The sequence below is a fragment of the Vidua macroura genome, chromosome Z (assembly GCF_024509145.1).
Source record: "Vidua macroura isolate BioBank_ID:100142 chromosome Z, ASM2450914v1, whole genome shotgun sequence".
Lineage (NCBI taxonomy): Eukaryota > Metazoa > Chordata > Aves > Passeriformes > Viduidae > Vidua > Vidua macroura.
This window is the reverse complement of record NC_071611.1, coordinates 62,658,509-62,685,106: the sequence shown is the minus strand read 5'-3', so window position 1 is coordinate 62,685,106 and position 26,598 is coordinate 62,658,509. Positions and strand designations below refer to the sequence as shown.

The window sequence follows — 26,598 nt, the reverse complement described above, 5'->3', positions numbered from 1 at the left end:
CAAATGGATGTGTAAATGTTTCATTATCTAGTTCTTCATAAAATTATTCTGTTTAATCAAAACACTTTATTGGCCTGCAATGATGATTTATTTACATAGTAGTCGAAGAAGTGAAAACAGAAAAGATGGTGTCCAAAATAATAATGCATCTGTTACAGTATAGTTTCTAAAACTGCAATGCAAACCATACTGCTTCTAGTCCTTGAATGTTTAAGCAGAAGAGTGCTTTGAAGAGTGGGAGAATATTTATTTCCTCTGTTTAAAAAACATGGTTAGAACATGTTAATCAAAGAATTGATTTATAGTGATATAGTAATTGTTGACTGTTTTCCAAAAAGTTTAATTCAAAAGACATGAAAAACATTTGTTGTTCTCTTCTATATAATCCTAGCATATATATATATATTAAATGAGAACTTACACACATAATTTGACAACAATTTCAAAGCAAAAGTTTAGGTTGTTCTGTTTTGCTCAAGTTGGGTGCATTCTTTTCGAGGTTATTTCTTATTCATTGTAAAATAATGATGTTCTTAAAAACATTTCTATTTTTTAAGAGATTGTTAATTCCCCACTATATTAAAAGGAACTTCTATCTTTCAAATTTATGCTTAAAATGTAGGCAAATTTCACTTAGAAAGCTAGGTGGCCTGTACTATTCTGTGGTTGCTTTTTCTTCCTAAAGGAATATTTGAAAGAGCAGCTGTCTTGTGAGAATTCTTCTGAAGATGGTGTTACCTCGAGTCAATGTCTGCCTTTGACACTGAAGGGCAGAGAAGAGCAGCCTGTCTTCAACCCTTTCCAGGTGTACAGACAATCTTATGCAAAAGTATTCAATCAGGTTTGTGAAAATCTGAAACCTTGGTTATAGTATAATTTTTACTTGTTGGTATTATTATGAACATGATAATGACAAAGACTGAATATATGAAAATGGACTTATTTGTGTGTGTTCACATTTAATGAAGCAGAAAGGAATATTATTTCTTGGGAGTGTAATGAGGGTACCCTCTACAATACTACAAAAAGCCATTACCGGCTTTTTATTTGATCGGAATTATTACATGTAAGAGCAATTTGCATTTACTTACGCTTTCTGTGTTCAGTATACTGAGGGAAAGCCCATAGTAGCAATGACATTTATTACATCTGTGCAATAGTACATAGGGTTAGTCTTAGTCCTTTGAAAAATCATGTCAGAATTCTAAATTCACTTTTAGAATCTTCTTTATGGGTCTTTCACAGATATGTTGAACAGTCAAGTAAAGAATGCTTTAGAAATACAGAGATTTTACAGAACAGTGAGACTAAGCAGGTTAAAACACACACACACACACAAAAAGGCATTAATTTATCTGTTTTTCTTTAAGTCATGCTTATAATATGTAAAGGATTACAATTTTCTTATAGAATTTAGTTTCTTGATAATGGAACAGTTAAAGAAAAGAGATCTAGTTGCCTAAATCTCTGCTGGAGCATTCCATGACCAATTCATTACACAAAATGCTAAATAGTTTCTGATACCACTTTAATACTTAAAAAATATTATGCCATTGTTTCTCATATATTCTTAATATGTCATCAACATTTTTGATTCCAGCATGTAATCAACATATTGATTCCAGCATTCAATTCAAATATTTGAAAAGATTTGGTATTACAGTGACTCGAAATTCACTTTACAGACTTGTGTGGAAATGCATCCTTTTTCAGTGCAGACTTGCTTATACACAGTGTAGTCTCTCCAGTTTTGACTGTTTTGGTCTATTTCATCAGTTATATTGCTGTAAAATATACTTGTTTTTCATGTTTAATGAATGCTTAGTCATTGTCATTAACACATAAAAGTGTTAATATCCTGGAAAAGGATTCCAGAAGGCTTCTCAAGGCTTCTCACTCCAGAGAAACATGCTTTATAGAATCTTTTAATCAATAGAATCATAGAATAGCTTGAGTTGAAAGAGACCTTCCAATCAAGAATCACAGAACCACAGAATGGGTGAGATTGGAAGGGACCATAGTGGGTCATCAGGTCCAATCTCCCTGCTCAAGCAGGATCATCCTAAAGCACATGGCATAGAATTGTGTCCAGATGGTTCATGAGTATCTCCAATGAGGGAGACTCAACAGTCTCTCTGGGGAGTCTGTTCCAGTGCTCAGTCAGCCAGGCAGTCAGGAAGTTCTTCCTCATATTCAGCCCAGAAAACCAATGGTGTGATGGGCTGTATCAAAAGGAGCGTGACCAGCAGGTCAAGGGAGTTGATTCTGTTCCTCTATTCTATTCTGGTGAGACTCCACCTGCAGTGGTGTATCCAGCTCTGGGGTCCCCAGCACAGGAAGGACATGGAGCTGTTGGAGTCCAGAGGCGGAACACCAAAATCACTAGAGGGATGGAGCATTTCTCTTATGAAGAAAGGCCAAGAGAATTGAAATTGTTTGGTCTGGAAAAGAGATGGCTTTGGGGTGACCTAATTGCAGCCTTGCAGTACTTGAAGGAAGCTTACAAGAAAGATGGAGAAGGACATTTTACATGAGCATGTAGTGACAGGACAAAAGAAAATAGATCCAAACTGACAGAGAGTAGCTTTAGATTAGATATTAGAAAGAAATTATTTCCTGTGAGGGTGGCGAGGCACTGGAACAGGTTGCCCAGAGAAGCTGTGGTTGCCCCATCTATTTAAAGAATTCCAGGCTAGGCTGGGCAGAGCTCTGAGAAACCTGGTCTAGTGAAAGGTGTGCCATGCCCATGGCAAGGGGTTGGAACACGTGATCTTTCAAACCTCAATCATTCTATAATTCTCTTCTCTGATTCTATTTCTAAACTTAATGATGTTATTAAATAGTTTAGTTCCCTTTACCATTAAATTGCACATTTATTTAGTGTGTGGGACTGTCCATTTATTAAACAGTGATCAGTATAGCTGAGTGTCTGGTTTCCAATGAAAATTATTGCCAGTGCCTGTAGAAGATGCCAGAGCACTGGCAAGGAACATTTTCTTATTCATTCACTTTCCGCTTTCTCAGTACTTTATTTTTTCTTGTTACTCTTATTTGCCCTTCATACTCTATATTTCACCTTTGTTTTTCTACTTTACTTTAACATGTATGGCAAAGATGAGGGATAGGGAGTAAATTAAGTAAGGAGAAGGAGAGTGATAAAATATAGATTGAAGGAATAGGAGAGATTGCACTGATTCTGCTCTCCCAGAGGAACCAAGTGCTGTCTGTAAGAAGAAAAAGATGCACTCCAAGTTATACTTTACTGTTATTTAGGTTTATTTCCATTGTTTTGACTTGCTTAAACTTTTTTTTTACTACTCAGTGCTATTTCAGTGTTACAACAGTAACTTTGTACTTATTTCCTCCCAAGAAGATTAAATTATAGTCACTACTTCACCATTGCTGACAGTGAAAAGGAATAGTATGCAACAGGATTTACTGTTTTTTTTTAATAAGAATGTTGTGTATGGTCTTTTGTCTGCCCTCTGATGATGTAGATTGCTTTTGCTTATTAAATAAGCAATATGGAGTTATATTTGTTCAGCTTTTCTACATATAATGCTATTTATAATACAGCATTAAATCACTCTAATTATGATACAGGTTACTTGAATTCCAGCTATACCAAATTTTTCATTACATAACTTTTTGCTGACAGCAGAAAATGCAAATTGCTGTTGCATAAAAAGTTGCCAACTATTTTGGTTTTTGGACAAAGAGTAAAGCTCTCAGACAAAGCTGTTGATCAGAATGCCATCAACAGTTGGAAGAATAATGGTTAAAAAAACTGATTTATCTTTGTATAAATAGTAGCTATGTCCCTAATTAATTTATTGCCATTTTATTGGAATAAAAAACTTCTTCTGTGGATGTGACTGATATAATCTCTTTAAGTCCTCATTCTAGACCCCTCTCTTTGGTTAGTATATTGCAGCTGGAGCTTTAATGTACTCATCATATTAATGCTGATTAATAACTAACTAGCTTCTTTCCATGTATCAACAGTCAGCCATTACTGAATGGAACTGGGATTGGTCAAGCTTGCTGCCAGGTTACTTGGGACTGAATCAGATAGCCTTCAGGGTGCTGCTGACACACAGGTAATGGGATTTTGGCAAATCATCACGTTTTCCTTTTGTATTTTTGACTTTGTAATAGTAAATACACAAAGATTTTAGTGGTGAAATTTGTAAAGCAAATTCTGCATTTCTTTTTAAATACATAGTTTTAAAATGTAATAAAATTTTTTGTAGTATTTGATCCATACTCAGATGTCTTTCAGTTGTGTTTTTGAGGTGTATAATTTGTTCTTTCTATCTGAGACAGAAGTATATGAATATATGTTGACATTGCACTTAAATAATGCTTTGGAAAAAAAATTAATAATTTTGCAAATCTTTACTGCTCAGGGAGATTTCAGCATAGAATTTAGGCTATGTTTACTCAAGTTGCAAAGTATCTTAAGTTCAGTTGGAGGCATGACAAGTGTAGCTAGAAATAGAAAGTGTTTCCTTAATAGTTTTCAATTAATCAAACTATTCTCATATTTTATTGCCTTTTCACTTGTAAAATGCAACTGCTTAATTCAGAAAATGCAATTTCTTAAATTCAGAAAAATTTAGGTGGAATTATTTTGGGGGATTGTGTGGTTGGTTTGTTTTTTGTTTGTTTTCTGTTAATATTTGTCACTTGTGAAAGCTGGAAAACTTACATGTTGCACACTAAACTAAGACATTCCCTTCTTAATTCTGAGTCCTCCTGATGATACCTAATAAGATCCCATCAGTCAACTTTTGAACTGACTGTTCCTCTATTTAGAAACTAGAGTGACAATTTCAAAAGTGTGTGAGTTTGCATGTCATAAAGGTTTTTGGGTTTTTGTCTCATTTTCTCAATTTATCACTAGCAGTTAGTCTTAAACATTTAATTCTTCCTCATTTCATATATAAAATACTTCTACAGTCTGTTTTGAGTCTTCCATCTTAATTCAGATAAGATTACTTCTTTCCCTACCCAAACTGTTCTTTTCCAAAAGTTTAATTGCACAAAAAATCATGCCAGCAAAAATTTGGTATTCAGTTCTCTTCTTGATGTCCTTTGTTACCTGTTACCAGACAGAATGTGAAACTTCACAGACTTCTTGTGTTAAATGTCAGAGAAAATACAGTACTATTTTTTTTTCTTTGATGGTTCTCCTGCTGATTGATATCTCATGTCCTTCATTTAAAATTAAGTAGATTGTCCTTTTATAAGAGACTCTTAGACTAAAATTGGTTCTTGAACTTCACTTCATGTTATTGTCATCAATATGAGCCAAAGGGAGCAGAGGGCTGCTGTGATTTGCACAGGAAACATTTCGTGTGCACATTTCATATTCAGTGTTCCCTTAAAATGCATTTTATTTTTCTTTTGATCTCTTTATAGACATTAAAAAGAAATCATGGGTATGCCTCCTCTGTCCTCTGTATTTCCCATTCTTGTTGTATCATCTATTTTTAAAAATTTAATTAATTCCCTAATTGTTGTCATCTTTCCTAATTTGAAAATGTCTTCATTCATTGCCCTTCTACGTGGTAAGGAAATTCCCATCTAGAAGTGACATTATGCAAGTAATTAATGATTAGAGCATGGATCTAATATTTCAACCACTCTACAAACCAACACATTGTTTAGATCCACTGTGATCATAAAAAGTAGAATAGCTGATCCAGTATCTGCTGTAGCAGCCAGCATCAACAGCACAACTTGTCTTTATCTGACTTTATTTTTATCATAGCTAAAGTGTGTCTACTCATATTTTCCACCTTACCAGGGCAAGTCTAGCTGTTCTTGTGGCTACACAAGCAAGCTTTGCAGTAAGACTCAGGTGAGCCCTATCTTTAGGTGATTCTTCATGATCCTTCCTAGAACTGCATAAATTGCAGCCTTTCTTGTCCTCAAGACTTAATGTTCAATCTGAATGAGTGTGTGATTATTTTGACCTCCCATTTATGGATTTATGGTGAACCTGTTCTGTTTCTACTGTTTCCTTCCGGAGATGGGACCATGGGCAGTACTTGAGCTGTTTCAGAACCATCATTTTATAAAGTGGAGCACCATAATAATTTAATTACTCCTTCCTTTGAGGTGTGCTAAAGCTTTCCCTGAAACGTTATGTCTGTGCAGGCAAAAATATTTTCATCAGTTCACAGTGATGTTGGAATGATATTTATTTCCTTCTTTTCATATTTCAAGAAAAAAAACTGTCAGTTGCATATGAAGTTAAAACAGCATAGTCTTTCTTTTGAGGAAAAAAACGTGGCAATGCTTAGGGGACTCATTTACAAGGGAAATGCTCCCCTAACCTAGTTAATGACTGAGTTAGGTGAGAGGGTGTTATGAGAACATTGTCCCAGAGCCAGCAAGTGTTAGGCAAATTAATTAGTTGGTGGTTAGGGGAAAGTAAAATACTTTTAAGACTGGTTAAAAAGGAAATGAATTGTTGTCTACTACTCATTGCTGGCTTCACACAATGATGGGAATCTAATCCATGCATTCCTATGATCCTCAAAATAAAAGTGTCCAGAAAATTTTTCAAATTAAAGATGTGGTGGTTGTAAGGATCCAGAATCCTCTCACAGAGTCCCTCAAAGGGGCTTACAGAGATTTATGTATGTACCCTGAGTTAGATGCAAGGGAGGAATACCAACAAGATACTCCTTAAGAGTCAAAACAACAAAAACTTAACTGGTAAACTTGAGAAAATCAGGGAACTTTAGAAAAAGTTTAAAGCAACATTGAATCAATATAAAGCATTTGAGAAAACATTAATTTAGCAAGCTCTAAGGCCATTCAATTTAACAAACCTCAACCCATCTGATTTTAATTTACTCAAAAATAAATAATATGTATATATATTATATGTATAGTTCAAACTGCAAGAATAGAAGTTAAAATGTTTTTCTCAATTATACTTGAAACAGTATCTTTTAGTAATAAGACCATTAACATTCAACTAACTTATGAACTTGATTTACATAAGTTTTAAAAAATATCCTACATATTTACACAGATACATGCTGCCTTTTCAAGTCTTGGACTCACTTGTTCTTCCTTAGCTACTCCAATAACAAGTGGGTGTTCCTTACCTCTAATACATGTATTAAAGCAAGAAGAGCAATTGTTATTTACTTACCCATATCTCGACTTATAATTACTGTCCTGCTCATAAAGTTACAATTGTTATTGTCTGGCCAAATCAGTGTGTTGAAAATCGGCAAGAAGTACTTAGGAGTAGGCAAAAAGCTGGTGTGTTGTCAACACTGAGGCACAATTCCAGAGCACAGTACCATGCATTATCCTTCTTGTTTATGTACTCTCCTTTATATAAAAGTTAAATTTATGACCATTAATTTTCAGAGGAATATGTTGGCAACTTGTACATAGTTAGAAGATACTATTATTTTGCTGGAGTTTAAGATGTGACCTGCCTTGCACAGTTGAGCAGGACTTTCAGGTACACTGAATACATTACGATAACATGAAGATATTCCTGTCACTATAAAGAGGAGAAAAAAAGAGACATTTTTGTAACATGTGAAGCCATTATCCAATATTGCAGTTATTTGCAGTTTTGAAGAGGAATGGCTGCGATTCCATCCTCTACCCTTAAGGAGGTTTCACTAAGCACTGGTGTCTGTGCAGGGACAAGTAGTGATTTAGCTGGAATGATGTAGATCCTGCTACAGGCGCACACTGGGAGCTATAGGAACAGATAGAGAAGAACTCACGACTGGCAAAGCCAACTGCTGGAGTCTTCCCCAGACTGGGGTGACTCCGGGTGCTGGTAAAGTCTCTCCTCCAACCCATGCCTTCAAAGAAAGACTCAGTAGTCTTCAGTCGTCTGGTCTCAAGGCAGTTTATTGCATGTTATCTCAAGGCACACAGACTTCTTGATATTCTCCCTGACTCCTTCTCCCTTTGTGTCTCTCTCCGTCTCCCTCTGTCTTCGTCTCCGTCTCTCAAGGGGCTGGTGCCATCTTTTATATCACACATTACGTATTAAATGTTTTCCCCAATGCCTATTACCTATATTGAACAGTGGCTTTCTACTCTAAACCAATCTATGAGTGCCAACATCACCAAGAACATGGGGAATAGGAAGGAGAAAGAAGGACGACAGGGCACGCCCAAATCCCTCTATCTTAGAACTTCTGACCCCCATGTACAAAACTCAGACCCTTCTGTACAAGGCCTAAAACCTCCCTGTACAGCACTCAAAAATCCTACCTTTTACTTTGTGATTACTTCTATTATAATATCTAAACTTTTGTGATTTCTTGTTCTTCCTGCAAAGTTGGTTGTCGCCTTCTGATGAGAAGGCGGGCGACCTGGTTTCAAGATACAGCACAGCGACCCGGCCTCCCCCGGGTCACTCGGTCCACTGACATGCACAGACACCAATGTGGTGGATGGTCAAATGGCGTTTATTATCTCATCTCGTGGGGTTAAATAGTCAAGGGGGCTTTACTACGTCAAAAGGGGACGGTGGGTCTGGCTAGGGTTAGTAAGGAGTGGAAAACTACTGGAGTTAGGAGGGGCTGCATGCTTCAGGGGTGATTGATCACTTATAGCAGGAAGAAGGGGGAAGGGTCTTGCTTTCCGTCACATCCCGAGATTTTCCGTTCGCCTGTCCCTATCTACCACATCTCCCCCCCCTTTTTTACTAATGAATGAGGTGGTTATAAACATAGGCACTAAGGTGAGGTACAAAGTTATAATATGATAAGGGAAAAGGGTTTTTGGTAAACCTGAGTAACCTTCACAGGGGAAGTTTAGAGAACCTTTGCGACTGGCAGTGTCCTCAATTTTTGGTTCACAGCATTTGTTGCCGGCCTATAAACAGGATGTTGGCCCGTTCTAGGTGAGCTTGAACAAATGAGACCAGCTTGTTTAGCAGGCATGGTCCGAATGTGAAGGTTAAAAGCAGTATCGCTAGCGGACCTATTAAGGTGGAAATTAGAGTGGTGAGCCATGGTGATTGATTGAACCAGGACTCGAACCAGCTCTGTTGGGTTTCCCTGTCTTTCTTTCTTTGAGCCAGTCTATCTCGGAGTTCTGCCATGGAGTCTTTAACGACTCCTGTGTGGTCCGCGTAGAAGCAGCATTCCTCCTTCAAGGCGGCACACAGACCTCCTTGCTGCATGAACAAGAGGTCCAGTCCTCGCCTGTTCTGTAAGACCACTTCCGAAAGTGAGGAAACTGATTTCTCTAGAAAGGAGATGGATTTCTCGATCCTCTGCAGGTCCTCATCGATGGTCATTTGCAGCTGAGCAAGCCCTTGGTGTCAGGTCGCAAGGGCCGAGACACCCGTGGCTGTGCCAGCTGCTCCCAGGCCGAGCAGCATTGCGATAGTCACTCCCGTTACTATTTCTCTTTTGTGAAGTTGGCCGGGCTCCTCAAAGATGTGGTACACCTCCTTGTCTGAGTGGTACAGGACCCTAGGAACAATCAGAACTTGGACACAGAAGTCGATAGCGTCATTGAACTTGGCAAGGAACACGCAAGGACTCACCCCAGATCTCTGACAAACCTACATCCCAGATGCGGATGGGACCGCCCACTTGTTGATCTTTCTGTTGGGCTTGACGACTTCGGTGCAGAAGTTGCCTTTCTGCTTCGCCAAGGCTGCGTTGCCAAAGCATTTGCCCTGGCCTGTGACTTGACTCAGGGTGATTCCCCTACGGGGAGTGTCCCATCTGCACTGGTGGGGGGCTTCGGCTGTGGAGTAACTGAAGGGGGTGTTTAGAGCAACTCCTTCGTAAAAAGGAGGTTTGACATCGTAACAAAGCCAGCAGGAATTGGTTAGGTTGGGGTTGGATTCGTTCAAGGATACCTTGTCACTTGAAAGATGCTGCATGACCCACCTGAATGGCTGATGGGGGTAATAGTCTGGGTTAGCTCACCCCCCGGCGATGAGCCCTAATAGCAAGATCACACAAAGCCACCGTTGCTGTCTGGGTCTCACCGGTGTAGGACTCTTGGGTGCTGACCGGCGTTTTGGTGGTTCGTCGTTTTCCTCTGGAACCGGGATGTACACGTTACGGGGACGACCCACGAGCATGTCCTGTAAACAGAAACTCACAATTCTCGTTAGTCCACTGGGTTGTGGCTGTATTGAAAAGAAGCAGTCCTTGATGTCCAGCACTGCGCATGGCTGCCCTTTGGGGTTTACCGGATTATATATCCTTTGTTGATTCCCCTCTGGCCCGGTGATCCTAACTGGGAAGACTTGGACCGCGGCTGAAAGAGTCCACTCTGCACAGGCTATCTTTATCTTTCCCCAGTCGGTAAACTGGGCTGGTTCGCATTGTGATTGCCTTTCGATGTGGCTTAAGGCTTTATTCGTTTTTGTTTTAAACCGCGTTAGCTCCGCTTTTTCCGTTTCTGAGTCCCAGTCGGCTTCCGTCAGCTCTCCCGAGCTGCTGGAGCTGGTGGAGCTGGACTCAGAGCCGGAAGTCGAATGCCAGCACATTTCCGGGCTCCGGTGCCTTTTTGTGCGGCTCCGGCCCCGCCCCCGCCCCTCCCTTCAGGGGTGGTGCCGTTCCCGCCCCCTGGGCTTGCCCTGCCGCCCGCAGGGGGAGGTCTCTCCCTTAAATGGTAGCAGCGCTGAGCACGGCTCCCGATTGGGCATGCGCTCTCTGCCGCCCCCCTCCTCCTCTTTTCCTCGCGGATGCGCACTAGCAAGAATTCGGGACTCTGGGCTCTTCCTGCCGAGAGCTTCCACGCCCCGCCCATCCCCTTGGTCGCCAGCGCCATGTTCTGCTGGGTAGGGCGGCGGCGCCGCCCGCGCCTCCGCGTCTCTGGCTTCCCTCGCCAGTTCCTCCCAAAAGGACTGCGCGCACTGCCGCGCTCCCGGCTCCGAATCGCTGATCCGCGGTGAAGGGACGGATGGGGGGTCCGCAAGTTTTTTGGGAGGTCCCGCGGGTTTTTCAGGAGGTCCTGCGGGGGGGGTTGGGCTCGGGCTCGGGGAGGGGGGGAACGCGCCCGGCCCCCCCAGGTCCCCGCTCCCGGGTAGATCCCTTTCGGGGGCGGTTTGCATTGCCGCTCCTACCCACAGCTTGGGTGTAGCTAATAAACATGTGCGTGCCGCGCTCCATGTTTCCTGCTCCTCTAGCGCCTTGCGCAGGGCTTGTTTGACTTTTCCCCATGCCTTAAGGCTTTTGCCGCTGCCTGAGGTCTTTGTATCCTCGGCTAGCGCGGCCGTGCATCTCCCCCACACCTCTGGGTGTAATATTTCCACGGGACATTCAATCGCCCCAAGCTCTAAGAGTCTCGCAATAGCGAGGTAAAAATCCTTGAGCTTGCATTTAATTCCCCACTGCTTATAAACTGAACTCACGACCTTCGCGATGGCTTCCATATCCGTCGCTGTTCCGGGGACGTCTCCCCCGCCAAGAATTGGACCCACCGTTCTGGCCACTGTTCGTGTCCAGGCGATACCCGCTACCCGAGGGTTTCGGCACCATATGTCGCCTTCTGATGAGAAGGCGGGCGACCTGGTTTCAAGATACAGCACAGCGACCCGGCCTCCCCCGGGTCACTCGGTCCACTGACATGCACAGACACCAATGTGGTGGATGGTCAAATGGCGTTTATTATCTCATCTCGTGGGGTTAAATAGTCAAGGGGGCTTTACTATGTCAAAAGGGGACGGTGGGTCTGGCTAGGGTTAGTAAGGAGTGGAAAACTACTGGAGTTAGGAGGGGCTGCATGCTTCAGGGGTGATTGATCACTTATAGCAGGAAGAAGGGGGAAGGGTCTTGCTTTCCGTCACATCCCGAGATTTTCCGTTCGCCTGTCCCTATCTACCACAGTTGGTAAATTGTTCCATGGGTCAAACTCAAAACCACAGGGGTTTCTGGCTGCCTGCCAGGGTCTCAGAGGCTTCTGCCCTAGACCCGGAACATCCAAGAGTGTCTGAGGGACACCTTGGGTTCCGACAGCCAACAACAGTCAGGACCTTCAGAACAGAAAGGTTAACAACTTAATAACTGAGAGGGGAATGGGAATATGTTATTTTTACCATAAGTGTGTCAGGTGAGAAATAGTAACAAGTTTGAAAAACTATAGAAATTAAAACTAGTATTTGTTCAAGTGGAAAAGAAATGCTATAAAAATGTCTAAACTGAAAATTAGAATTTGATTTCCAACAGATAAGCCAATGTAGCTCAAGAACTTTCCAGAAAATGTTTATACACTGATGTGAGCTTAAATAGTTTTAAGTTGGAACAGTATAGCCAAGTATCTAGTCAACTTTGGTCTAGTCAACTTTGGTCATGTGTTGTTTTGATAGATATTCTGAACTGCCCAGCAGCTTCTGAAAGTTGAAAACATGGAAATGTTCATATATTGGCTTTCAGGAAACCGTTAAAAATGAGTAAGTTTGTTTTTTACTAAAACTGGATAAAATCTGTAGGCTTTGTTGCTACAGCTACAAGTCAACTATTAATGACGGTTGGTGAAGAGCTAGGGTGCCATTAATATTGCAGTAATCATTACCTGCTTGGTGTTAGTAAAAATGATGCTCTTATAATGCATATTAGAACATTTGCTGCAAAATAGATATAAACTCTCAGATCCCTTGGACTACAGATTTTTTCATAAAAATTGTGTTCTTGCTGATAAACTACTGGCCTGTTTACAAGTGGTTCTGCTTTTTGGGTGGGCAAAAACTATCATTAGCAGCAGAGTGCTGTCCTAGAATTGAGAAAACCTTTTACCTAGTGTCTTCTTATTAAAAAAATTTCAACTGTACTGCCTTTTGCAAATTCATTTGTTTATATAGTTGTGGCATTTTTTCCCATATTAGAGCTAGGGGATAAAATTACGTGTTTTGACTTTGATTAAGCTTAATAAAACTGAAGTAAGAAAATCTTGTTTAAAATTTTGAATGATTGCAGGGTAAAATTTGCATAGCTCTTGTATATTGTAGTGAATACACAGACACCATCTGTTAAGAATGATAGCCATATGGTGAACTATTTATAGAAAATGTTTATATTCATTGTGTTGGGGATTATCTAGATATCCAGAAAATGCAGTTTTAAAATCTAGTTTATCAATGAGTGGAAAAATTTATTATGTGGTTTTGAAACTGAAAAGAATGCCAACAAACTGTATGTGTTTTGTTGTCTGTCAAAGATTTTTTATAAAACTTTATAAAAGCCTAAATCTGAGAAATGAGTGAAAAAAACCTCCACAGTATTAAAAGGTAGGAAGTTCTCTTAACAATTTTCTTTGTGGAATAAACAAATTATGGAAGAGCAGTTACTGACATGATGCCAAGACAGAGAGCTTATCTGCATGGCAGAGGACAGCAGTCTTACATCTAGTGAACTTCTAGGTATGTTTATCTGTCTTCTAAACTGCAGATGCTCCCAGACCTTTGGTATCCAAATTTGCTGGATATTGGGAATTCATACTGTTGCTACAGTTAAAAGTCAACTATTAATGATGACTGGTGAAGAGCTAGGATGCCATTAATACTGCAGTAATCATCACCTGCTTGGTGTTACTATAAATGATGCCCTTATAATGCATATGATAACAGGCTTTCTAAAATGCATGGAAGGCTATGAAAGGCCTCATTGCTCTTGTAGCAAAAGTATCTCATTGCTCTTGTATCAAAAGAAGCAGGTGAAAGGTATTAATCCATTATTGTACATCTCTTGGTTAATCACGAAGTCAGGCTTAGACCCTAGTGCTGGATGTACCAAAAAAAGCCAATTGGATCTTGTGGAAAACCTCACTTTGACCTTTCTGGGTAAGCAAGGATCCTGTTCCATAAATGAGTTGGTCAATAACAAAGTATATGTAACATCTGTCACCATAAGGACTATCTTTTTTCTGCTTATCCTCTTCTGCCATAGCTAATCAAACCATACTGTGACTTGAAAAAATATGTCAGAAGTAGATTTAGTTCCCTGCCTGGCACTTTTAAAGCATTGGTGGCAGAACATACATCAATAAGAAAAAGGAAACAGTAGTACACACTGTTTGACTGCCACTCAAGCTCCTATCATGTATACAGTTACAGCATGAATTTCACAAGTAAATGAGGTTAAAGATGAGGCTCCCCATATGCAATACACTTTTCTGATTGTTATCAGTCTCTTTCTTCTGCAGATATATTGCTGAATCATATGAAAAAAAATATTCTCTGATGACAATCTCCAACAGAAGGTGCTAAAAACATAAGGATTGCCATATCCCATTTAACCTCACGTAATACAAGCTACTTTTTAATACTTGAGAGTCCTTTATGATGAGGCCTTTGCTAGCCTTGCGATATGAAAGCATGCACTTACTGGCTCTCTTTTAATTAACAACTATAAAATTGCTTAACTAAGGTTTCATGCTAATTGGATGCTTTTTCATTGCTCAAACCTGGCTTCTGAAAAAGTAAAAATAAAATGAATGGAAAAGAAGAAAGTATTGCTGGTACATCTTTTTGTATTCAGAAGTGTAGTAAGCACAGTGTGTTGGCTAGGGCAGAGACCTGTGATCCAAAACTCTTTCTTCTAATACTGTCTCACACTATCTTGGTTCCCCATTTGAATTAGATCACATTTGTCTGCATTTTTATATCCTTTGATATGCTTTTGTCTTGGTTTATGAATGGTATTCCACAATTTAGTGCTCCTGCTGAGACTCTCCAAACCACTGAACCACTACTTACTCCTTTTCCCCTTCTCTCCACTCCCCCATGATGCTATGGAGAGGAGAGTTGGAGGCACAAAACATAAACATCATGGGTTTGAAACAGCACTGAATGAAGAAAACAAGTAGTAACAGCAACAATACTAACAACAGAGGGTACAAGAGAGAGGCAAGCAATTCACATGGAAACCTTTCCCTGACAAGAGATAATATGCAACTGCTCCCTCCACCCCACTGACCCAGAAGAGAACCCCTTCCCCATCTTCAGAAAACTACATGAGGTGGTATAGAGTAACCTCCAGGTCTCAGCCATGCCCCTTCCTGGCTAGTGCAAAAATTAATTCTGTCCTGCCCAGAACCAGGATGGCTTTGATGGGAATACTGCTAGGTATATTCAATGTATTGTGTTAATAATGCATTTGTGTATTTATTGTTAGGATTCATTGATTCCTTTAAAGGTATATATCTTTTCTTCACAACTAGGTATTTTTGTGTGCTATAAGTCATTACTTGGAAGTGTGGTACTATGGCATTTTTATCACTATATAATTACCCTCATGATTGCTATCCTGTGACTTAGGTGGCTTTTCTTAAAAACAGATACTTCCTTTCATCTGTAAATAATTTGCCCTCCTTTCAACTTTGTCTCAAATCCTTTTCTCACTAGGGATTCTAAAGTGGGGATACTCATGTTCATTTTTCTTGTATATTCTTTTCTTTTTCCTCTTTCAGACCCCTATTGATCCAAGTTTTCATTCTTAATAGACACATAGTTATATAGTGATTGTAGGTGTAATATAAGTGTAATATGTAATTGCTTAATGTATAAATGTGAATTAATGCATTCAAAGTATTGACTTCCCTGATTGTACAGAGTGGCTTAGCTTCTCATCTTATCTATAGACTTTCTTGCTATACCTGCAAGGGAAGAGGCTGCAAGACACAAGCTGACAAGCTAAAAGTCTGTCTTGTCTACCAAGGCATTGTTTCTTCATTTTGCTGCTTTTATGCCGCGTCTCGTCCCAAATTCATAAGAGCAGATCCCTTGCTAGCCCCGGCTAGCTCTTTTTGGGGCGATAACGCAGTGAGAGGCACTCCCTGCTGAACCCAGCTGGGCTTTAGAGAGTGCCTTCATGGGTCCGAGGACACTGCTGATCCCACCGGCAAGGACGGAGGCGACACTCTTCTGGGGGTAGGTCCAAGATTTATTGTGACTCTGAGGAGAGCCCCAGAGCCCAACAGCACTCAAAGAGGTCCCAGAAGAGCGTGAGCTCTGGGCCTCGAGCAGGCCCTGATATAGGGTGGGCGGCAAACCCGATCAGCCAATGGGAGAAGACATGGGCGTGGCCCTCCGAGGGACGGACACCCGGGGTATCCACTTAGCAGGGAGGAGGGGAGGGACCCCAGGCCATTGTCCAGTCACCCAGCGACCCCAGCAGAAGCCTCCAGACAAAGGGGAAGGATGGACAAGTCACCTGGTAGGGGTCATGGGCATGAGTCAGGGTTTTTGGGATTGATGGACACACAGGTGCAGATGGGAAAACCTGGGATGAACCAAAAAGGCACAAGGGCGGTACAGAGGGATAAACCATTTTGAACATACATACAGTGGAACCTAAAAACATAACTCCACATCTCCCTCTTTTTTGTTTTAAAAAGAAAAGAAGGAAATGGATTAAATGGGGTTTCTGAGTCCATCTGATCCTTGAGACAGGGATCTTGATTCAGAGGCTCTTCTTCTGAAGCAGGATGTTCATCTTCATTGATGGAGAGATGGACTCGATTAACTGAGATGGCGGAGTTCAGAGCTTTCGAATAAGTCCCTTTAAAATACTAAAACCAGTGATAAACACAGCAAGAACTAGTATGAGTAACAGTCCAATTTGAATTAGTGATTTGATCCAACCCAAGAGTCTCCATACTTGGAAAAGAAACCCCAGCCAGTTCGATGACTCTTTCTTTAGGTTGCTGATCAGGTTCTGCATCTTTTGTATTGTGGCATAGATGTCCTCAGCCCTTGAACTTAAATTTAAACAACATAAACCTGCAAAGTAACTGATATACAAATAATTATTTAGGTAGGGGAGGTCTAAATCAAAAGGAAACAGAGAGCTGAGGGAGCTGGAGAGAGAGGATGAATCTGAAAGGGATGGTTTCTGCCGCCTTCTCAGGGCTGCATTCTCCACCTGAGGACTGACAATGATTGGCTGTGCTTTGGGGATGTGTGGTCGCACGAATTTCGAGGGGACCCATCTCAGGCCTGAGGGTGTAGACATGCAAGCATACCCACGACCCCAGGTTACTAAGTCGTAGGGTCCCTCCTGCTGCCACGTTTCTGGGTTTTTATCCTTACAGGAGGTTTCTCCTTGAATTTGGCTTCCGGGTAGGTGTGAAAATGCTGGATGATTGGTGGGTTTCGATTTTCAAAGGAACAGTTCAGGAAGTTGATTGTGAAAAGTGCCCTAGCAAGCTGGACCTGGGGGGACTCCACCTTCATCACTGGTTGCTGTTGTTTGAGAACTCTTTTTAAGCTCTGGTGGGTCCACTCCACCACGGCTTGACCTGATGGGGAATAGGGGATACCGGTCCTATGTTCTATTCCCCATTGTTGCAGGAAGCTCTCGAGTTCCTTGGAGGTATACACTGGGGCATTGTCTGTTTTGATCCCTTTAGGGACACCCAGCGTGGAGAAAGCTGGTACCAGGTGTTTCTTGGCATCAGCAGCTCTCTCCCCTGCGTGGTCAGAAGCAAAGACAGCTCCGGAGAAAGTATCCACAGAGACATGAACGAACTTAAATCTGCCAGAGGAGTGGATGTGTGTTACATCCATTTGCCACACCTCGCAGCTTCTCAGCCCTCTAGGGCTGGCCCCTGCGCTCACTGCTGGTATTGGGAGCGACTTACAGGAAGGACGTGGCTACAATGGCCCGGGCCTAGTCACGGGTGAGCTGGAATCGTTTCACTAGGCCAGGTGCATTCTGATGGTAGAGCTGGTGACTGATTTTTGCCTGCTGGAATTTGTCTGGGAGTGGAGCCATCTGCACAGGGGCGGCTGCAAGGGAATCAGTATGCCGATTACCCTCTGCCAGAAACCCCGACAGGTCAGTATGTGACCTGATGTGCATTACATAGAAAGGTTGCTCTCTGTGGGAGACTAATTTTATTAACTTTGAGAGCAAGTTGTGCAAGGCAATGTTGGAAACCTCCTGCAAAACCGCATCTTGAGCTCTGGACACTACACCTGCTACATAGGCCAAATCAGTGACCAGATTAAAAGGTTCAGAGAACCTCTCAAAAGCTCTAACGACTGCAGCCAACTCAGCTATCTGAGGCAAGCCTTCCACCTCAGCAACGTCTGACTCCCACTGCTGAGTCTGAGGATTCTTCCAAGTCACTACAGACTTGTGGGACCCTCCGGATGCGTCAGTAAAAACAGTCAGAGCCTTTAAGGGTTTTTTGCTTTGAATAATTTTGGTTGACATTGTGAATTGGACACCCAGATTAAAAATTTTGTGGGCCGGTCTCAAAACAGAAAGTTGACTGGTGTAGCTATCTAGAGCGAATTGCAGAGCCTGATTTTCTTGTAATAAATGTTCCAACATGGTCTTGGTAGATTGGCCCGATTCTAATTTCAAAGGAATGTGAATGCACTCGAAGTCACATCCAGCCAGCTCCCTGATCCTGGCTCTGGCCTTATGGATCAATTCTGCTACCAGCTCCTGTGGCCGTGTCATTCTTTTGGACCTTTGATGACTTAGGAAGACCCACTCTATAATCAGGAGGGGATCCTTCCGTTCCCGGTCCTTCTTTTCCCTGCGAGTGTCTTTCCACTGAAAGATGACTCCATGGAGGTGTGGCAGTCTGCCCAGCACTATAAATTTAAAGGGCAGGTCTGGATCGTATCTATGAGCCTGCCAGGCAGACATTGTCTCCTGAACTTTCTCCAGCACAGCCCTAGCCTCTGGGGTAAGAACCCTAGGAGAACTAGGCTCCTCTCCCCCTTTCAATAAATTGAAGAGGGGGGCCAGGTCTTTGTTTGTAATACCCAGCCAGGGCCTTACCCAGTTTAAAGAGCCACACAGCTGCTGGATATCCACTAAAGTCTCAATGTTATTTTTAATTGCCAATTTTTGTGGAACAATGGTCTGCTTACTAATTTCCAGTCCCAGGTACCTCTAAGGTGGCATCCTCTGAACTTTGTCCTCGCGAAGCTGGAACCCTGCAACAACCAATGCATTAGTTGTCATGTCAAGCACGTGTGTAAGTAGATCGTCATTGGGGGCACAAACTAATATATCATCCATATAGTCATGGATAATCATGCCATTGCTGGCTGCACGGGCCAGGGCCAGCAATGAGGAGACATACTACTGGCAGATAGTCGGGCTGTTTTTCATGCCCTGAGGAAGGACTTTCCAATGGTATCTCTTCATTGGGTCTTCTCGATTGATGGAGGGAACTGAGAAGGCAAAACGTGGTGTGTCTTCAGGTGCAGAGGAATTTGGAAAAAACAATTTTTTATATCAATAACTGCCAGATTCCAATCTTGGGGTAACATTGTAGGGGACAGTATCCCTGGCTGGAGAGGACCCATATCTTCAATTTCTTTGTTAATTTCTCAGAGGTCGTGGAGGAGCCGCCATTCGTCCTTGCCAGGCTTTTTTGAGGACAAAGAGGGGGGAATTCCAGGGAGATGTTGTTTCCTGGATGTTCCCTTTGACTAATTGTTCTGCCACAAGCTTCTAGAGCGCTTTTAATTTTTGTTTGTTGAGCGGCCACTGCTCTACCCAGATTGGAGTATCAGTTAGCCAATTTAATTTCTGTGTAGGACACCCCTCAGCGACCGCTGCCTGAAAAACCTGGGGGGTCGGGATGTCAGTTGTGACTCCCCGCTGGGCCATCAGGTCTCTCCCCCACAGGGGTTCCGTATAATCTAAAACAAATGGACATAAGTGTGCCGATTGCCCATTTTGGCCCCTCGAATTTCACAATGTTCTTTGATTGCCTAGCCAATTGCACACCCCCTACACCTTGAATGCGGCCGTCCACATCCTGCAACCAATGAGACAGCCAATTCCATGAAGGAATGACTGTCACATCTGCCCCTGTGTCTAGGAGTCCATTCATGGGTTTGCACTCACCCCCTTTCTACAAATAACAGTCAATTTTTGGGCAATCTTTTCCCAGTACCTGGGCTTGACATATCTTGTGAATCTTCTTTGGTGACAGCTTCCATGGATGTTCTGGATGTACTGGAGGACCAGTCACAGGGATAGCCTGTCCAATGATTTGCCCTTTGGGAATGAACACTGGGGGGTGAGTGCAGTGCAGCCACACTACCAAATGTTTTGGGTCTGTGGTGGTTAAACAAGGAGCAATGGTTATGTCGACTGGCATGTGTTGAGTGTCCCCAAGAATGATGTACCTACTGCGAATATTTCGCCAGGTTCCAGGGTTCTCGGTGTCAACTGTGATGAACTACCAATCTGTGTCTTTGAGGTGCGGAGGCTCAGTTAATGCCAGCCTAAAAGGGGGAAAATTGGAACAGGTGTTAAGAATGGGTTTTGGATGGTCGGGGTCCCGACCCAACCAAAACCTGGAAATAAAAGGCACATCATCCTCCGGGTTATTAGTCTCATTTGGTAAAGTCATGTCTGGTGAATAATTGTCTGTGTCGTCAGGTGGGTGCTGCAAGTCTCTGCCCTCCCCCTCCAGTGATGGTACTTGTCCCACCTCATTTGTGTCTGCACGCAGGGGGGGAGTGCGCTAGCGATCTAGTTTTTTGGATTTCCCTGCTGGTGGGAAATCCCTCGCCCCTGTTGTTGATTTCTAAATTGTAAAAATTCGTCCTTCATTGGGCAGTGTTGTGCCCAATGTCCCTTCTGATGGCACAGATGACACAGTGTTCCTTGTCTCGGTCCCTTTAGGGGCGGTCCTGGAGAGTGGTGCAGTGAGGCAGGTTTCAGTGTCAGTGGTGCAGCGGCTTTGATGATGGAAACCCTCTTAGGTGCCGCTCGAAACTCTCTAGAGTCCTTTGCAGGGATGGAGACCTTCCACACGCAAACGTCCAGCATGTTTTGTAGGGTGGGGTCCGGATTGAGGGGGAGGCTGAGGATGGCATTTCAGCAAGCTTCATTCGCGTTTTGTCGCGCAATCTCAGTAATAAATCCTCACTGGAGCCCCTCGTCCAGCACTTGTGAATCTACTGCCCGATGCAGCCGATCTACAAAGCTCACAAAAGACTCTAAAGGTTCCTGCTTAATAGACAAATAGTTAATAATTGGACCACTGGGTTTTAATTTAAAAAATGCTTTCTCCGCCGTGTTTGCACTTTGGAGCAAAGCCTCCCTCGGTATCTTTTCTGCCTGCTTTTGACCCAAATCCCAGTCCCCTGCGCCAGACAAGTGGTTTACAGATATCATTCCCCATCTGAATCATGTGAGGTATCCTGATTAGCCAAAAGGTCAGGCAACCTGTCCCTGATGTCCGTTATCCATGCGGACTCCCACACCAAAAACTCTGCCTGAGTTATTAAACATGAAAAAAGAGTTTGCATATCTGCTGGCTCATACTCTGCCGAAGACAGAGTTGCTTTCAAAAGACTGTGGAAGTATTCACTCTCCCGGCCAAATTCCTTTTGCGCTTTACATAAATCCTTTATAACTTGTTGGGGGATGGGGGACCACCCTGCAAGGGACCTACCCCCCCGCCACGGGGTGTAGGTAACTGGAGCAGCAGTGAAGGTAGGCAGGGAATGAGGTGGGTCGCAGCTCCCCCTCCCCTCCCCCCCGGAGCCCAGACTGTGGGCTCCTCCCCTACCCCTCTCCCCCCGCCACCCAGAGCACGGACCGTGGGAACCAGGAGAGAGGTTGCGGGGACTGGGGGAGAGGGTGGAGGGAGCTGAGTCAGGACCGGGGGGAGTGGCTGGTGACGAACTCCCCCAAGGGGTAGAGTCAAAGAGTGAGGACATGCATGATTCATTAGGGGAGGAGGGACTGGGGGGAGGGTTTGGAGACTGGAAGGGGTTTTGGGAAGAAACGTGAAAAGGATTGTAGGAAGAAAGAGCCCACATGTTGGGAGAAGCCACGTGGCTGCTGCCATCTTGTGGCACATGGTGAGGACAGCACATGGCTGGAGCCACCACGTGGCAGCCACCATTTTGTGTCTCCAAGGGGAAGGAATTTTTCGGAGAAACAGGGTCAGGAAAATTAAAACTAACATCGGATGGGGCTGAACAGAGTGGGGAAATAGGGATAGGGGAAGGATTCAGTGCAGTGTGGCCTGCACTGTTCTGACAGGGGTCCTGGGAATTTTTAAAGGAGCCAGAAGAATCCTGCGGGCTTAGCCGAGATGCTCGTCTAAGAATTCCCGGTTTTGGGATAGAGGGAGAGGAAAGAGGAGTAGGATTTGTAGAACTGGGCTCAGAGTTGGGGATTGATCTATCTAGCGATGGCTGTGGCAGTGCTTCATAGTTATTTTTAACAATATCACAAATTTGGAGGGCCAAATAGGTAAATTTTGAGAGGGAGGGGTCTCCCTGTTTCAAAATTTCCCTGCCGACCTGATCCCAAAAAGGGGTTTGAAACAATTTGGAAGCCGAAATATCTGGGAAGCACTGCAACAGCCACTGAGCAAACCTTTTAACATCCCTTTTTTTATACTTTTTATTTTCCCCAACAAGGATTCCCAGAACTTGGTTATAAAGCGTCCTCTGCGGCACTGTCAGCTTAGCATCCATGCTGAAAGATGTTAAAGTGTACCGCAGAAAAACCGCCTGCCAAGAAAACTAAGAAAAAAAATAATCCAAGTCTGTTGCTGCCGGTTTAAACAAACTGCCCCTCAAACTCCCCAGCACCCCGGGAAAGGGAGTTTTGGGAATCTTTCCCCCACGGGAAAACCCACCAAAAGGGAAACCTTTCCCTACCCTTAGGGAAGAGGAAACCCACCCAAAAGAGACAGAAGAAAAAAACCCCTCAGAACAACTTACCCCATAAGCCGAACAGGGAAAGGCAGAAGAGGAAAAAAAAAAACCTCGGGCTGTGGAATGCCGATGGAAGTTCCGATTCCTACGGTGCCTTTAGGAATTGCCAGGGCTTTCCCCCGGGAGCGCTGCTCCTAAAACGGAGCCTGCTCCCACTGGAGGTAGTTTGACAGCCAGTGAAGATTAAGTCCAGGGTCCCCAAGGACCTCAGGATTCCTCTGTCCATGGGGTCAGAGAATTTCTGGCCCAACGTTGGGTTCCAAACTGCCACGTCTCGTCCCCACTTCACAAGAGCAGATCCCTTGCTAGCCCCGGCTAGCTCTTTTCGGGGCGGTAACGCAGTGAGAGGCACTCCCTGCTGAACCCAGCTGGGCTTTAGAGAGTGCCTTCGTGGGTCCGAGGACACTGCTGATCCCACCGGCAAGGACGGAGGCGACACTCTTCTGGGGATAGGCCCAAGATTTATTGTGACTCTGAGGAGAGCCCCAGAGCCCAACAGCACTCAAAGAGGTCCCAGAAGAGAGTGAGCTCTGGGCCTTGAGCAGGCCCTGATATAGGGTGGGCGGAAACCCGATCAGCCAATGGGAGAAGACATGGGCATGGCCCTCCGAGGGACGGACACCCGGGGTATCCACTTAGCAGGGAGGAGGGGAGGGACCCCAGGCCATTGTCCAGTCACCCAGTGACCCCAGCAGAAGCCTCCAGACAAAGGGGAAGGATGGACAAGTCACCTGGTAGGGGTCATGGGCATGAGTCAGGGTTTTTGGGATTGATGGACACACAGGTGCAGATGGGAAAACCTGGGATGAACCAAAAAGGCACAAGGGCGGTACAGAGGGATAAACCATTTTGAACATACATACAGTGGAACCTAAAAACACAATTCCACACTTTTACATAAGGAATTTTTCATCAATAGTTTTAGTAATGTAGAGTAATTCAATTTCCATACAGGGATCTCAATTTCTTTGTAAGCTGTAATGAGCTGAGACGTGCAAGTCCCCTGTAAGGTAGAGGGGGAAGTATTAATACCAAAGTTAAATATATGGAAAATCTGGTCACGCAAGTCACTTTTAAGGTTTCTTGTACACTGCAAAATCAGTCTGTAGCAAGGAGTAGAAACTAGTTCTTTTGACTAAATTTAAGATACAAAGCTACCACATAGTAGCTGCTCTGTGGTAGCTCTTGCTATGCTCAGTTTCTTTGTGGCAACAAAGGGGAGGTGACTCAGCTTTAGTGAGACCTTAATGGTTATCTAATTTGAATCACCTTGCATTCATTTTAGGAAGTGGTAGTCCCATTATTTTTTTTTCTGAAGGAGATGGAGAAGATTGTATGCTTTCTCCTGACCTTGAAATATTCACTGGTGCAACAACAAAGTAAGTATTGAGGACTGGTGGCTACAGATCCCAGACCTCTGCAGCTGTAACTGTTATCTCTTAGAGCTATGGCTTTCCCAAAGTTATTGACTTCTCTAATGGCTTTCCTGAATGTACTTCCTCTGTCCTGCCAGACTGGCACTGCTTAAAAAAGGATGACAAGTCCTAGAGATCTTATTGCTTCTTCCCTAAGTCCAGTTGTTAATGTCAAACTGACCTCGGAAGTTTTACAATCACAATGCAGATAGAGCAAAGTTGGTCAGTTTTACATGAACTCCTAATAGGTTTTGTGAAGTGAGTAGTAAGTTTAAAATCTGCCTATACACTGTGATTTGGGCGTTTCTGATGCTGACTGATGATTTGACCCAGAAAAACTTTCTGATTGGATTTTTCTTCCCCCTGAGCTTCTTCTAGGGTCTAACAACAAAATTTAGTCTTTGTGAAGAGTGGGAAGCCATTGTGCATCCTGCCTCATATACCAAAGAGGGAATTAAGAATTGTCATTCCGATAGTTGACACTGTAAAATGTCATTGAAGAAAGCTTTTTCATGTTAGTCTTTAGATTGACAGGTTATGACAAAACTGCATTCATGTTGCTTGAATACATCTTTTGTCTAGTTTTACATGCTTTTTGACTTGTCTAGAAAATGACATATTAAGGTTTTCATTAGCCTTAACCAGGTGTGGTTTTCTTTATGGAAGATACCTTGGTAGGACTACAGCTGAAGGCAAGTAAACCAGTGAAGCTTAGAAATGCCACAGCCCTTCTTCAGATGGTAGCGGAGAATTGAAAGACTCATTAATCAACATCCAAGTCACAGATGTGATGTTTTTCCTGCAACAGCCAACAGACTGTGAAAGTCACATCCAACACGTAAAACTGCTAAACAAGGCACATTTACAAACATTCTTAAATTTTTGCCTTTCCATTTTACTTGAAAAACACAACTCTTTTCATGTTTTCATTATTGATTTCCTTTATTTTAAACAAAAGTATTTGTTTGTTTTCTAAGCAATACTATTTAATTTAGGAAACAAAAGTAAACACTGGCACTGTTTTCACCCTTTGGTCATTCTAATAAAACATACTCATTTAAATGGAAACACAGTTTTGATTGCAGTGATTAATGTAAAGAGTTTTAATATTATAATTTTTTTACACAGAAAATGTGCAGGGAAGTTTTGACAGAAAAAAAATGATACAGGGATTTTCTACATATAAATGACTGGCTATTTTCTTAATGATTTTCCAGTACTTTTCCCTACTACAGAAATCATCTGGAGCAAAGATTCAGTCATGCTGTAGTGCTGCAATGTAGTTAATCAATCTGCACTGAATTTTTCACCTGCACTGGTGGGAAAAACCCATAATAATAAGCCAAAGAATGAAATTGCCATACAATTTTTCCACATTATGCTTCCTTAAACTTTCTGGATCCCCTGGAATGAAGAAGAGTCTAGTCAGAAGTCTTATACTTCCCCATCATTTTTTTCCCTCAGATTATCTTTGAATTGATATATTCCCCATGGATGAAAATTAATTTTACTCTGTCAAAGAGCAATGAGTATGAAATTGTTAGAATTTTTGTATTTGCGAATTCCTTGGTCTCCCTAATTTTCACATTTTTCTAAAAATAAATTTTCAGTATAATAAAAATTATTCTTTAAAATCTGAGTGAGATGAGAAGAGTTTCCCACTGTCATCTGGGATGAATAATTTCTTAATAGCCGTAGTCCAATCTTCTGTTTCCCTCTTTAGAACATCTGTCTTACTTTTGATCTTCATATCCAGAAATGGATTTTAATTTGCAATCCACATTCTTCACTTTTTTTTTTTTTTTTTTTTTTTTGCCAGGATTCCCAGTTGCAAAGTCATTTTGGTCTTATTCAATTTAAGTAAATTGAACTGTATATAAGTATAGTGCCTGCTGACTCAGTAAACACTGTAGTGCACGCAAAATAGAAGGAAAATAGAGTGCTGCATTTATTGCAGCAATAAGGTCTTATGTCATTGGTATATCAAAAGTTATAACTGCTTTGCCTCTACAAGGTTCTGTGAGCAGATATTTGAATATACATCTCTTTAAGATATATTTGTAACAGACTTTTTTCTGTTTACTCAAATGTGGTGTGTTGCATCCCGGGTTTGGGTAATCCCAGATTAGGGGTTCTGATATATGTTAGCCGGTTCGGTGTGCTCCTGTGTACCCCCATGTTCTCCCCGTGGTGGTCCACTCCGGGTCACTCACCATTGGAGCATCACCATGCCAGTCCTGTAGCCACCCCTCTGTCCACTCCTGAGAGTTCTGTGTCTGTTACCCCATCCCTGCATTCCCTATTCGTCCTAGAACCCTGTACACACCCGTCGTGTCCCCATTGGTTGCCGCAGTCTACATCACTCTCCCGTTGCCTGTTCCCATTGGGTGGGAGGGTTTCTGCCCCCGTCGGCCCGCCCCCTATAAAATCCCATGTGCCCTCGGTCCCGTCGCCATTTTGTCCATGTGGCGCTAGGGAGCGGCCACGGTTCTCCATCGCAGC

The 26,598-nt window shown here is 42.8% G+C and overlaps 1 protein-coding gene across 5 annotated transcripts in view; it reads left to right on the top strand.

Annotated features, from left to right (window-relative positions):
- KIAA0825 (KIAA0825 ortholog) overlaps positions 1-26,598 on the top strand; it is a 248,950-nt gene that overhangs the window by 120,384 nt on the left and 101,968 nt on the right. For 4 of the 5 annotated variants that reach the window (XM_054003603.1, XM_054003607.1, XM_054003606.1 and 1 more), the window contains 2 exons: positions 686-841; positions 4,006-4,100. In XM_054003603.1, coding sequence (XP_053859578.1) covers positions 686-841; positions 4,006-4,100 — 251 coding nt within the window. Of the gene's footprint in view, positions 1-685; positions 842-4,005; positions 4,101-7,398; positions 7,450-26,598 lie in introns of those variants that run through there. The other variant, XM_054003605.1, reaches the window with a different exon arrangement.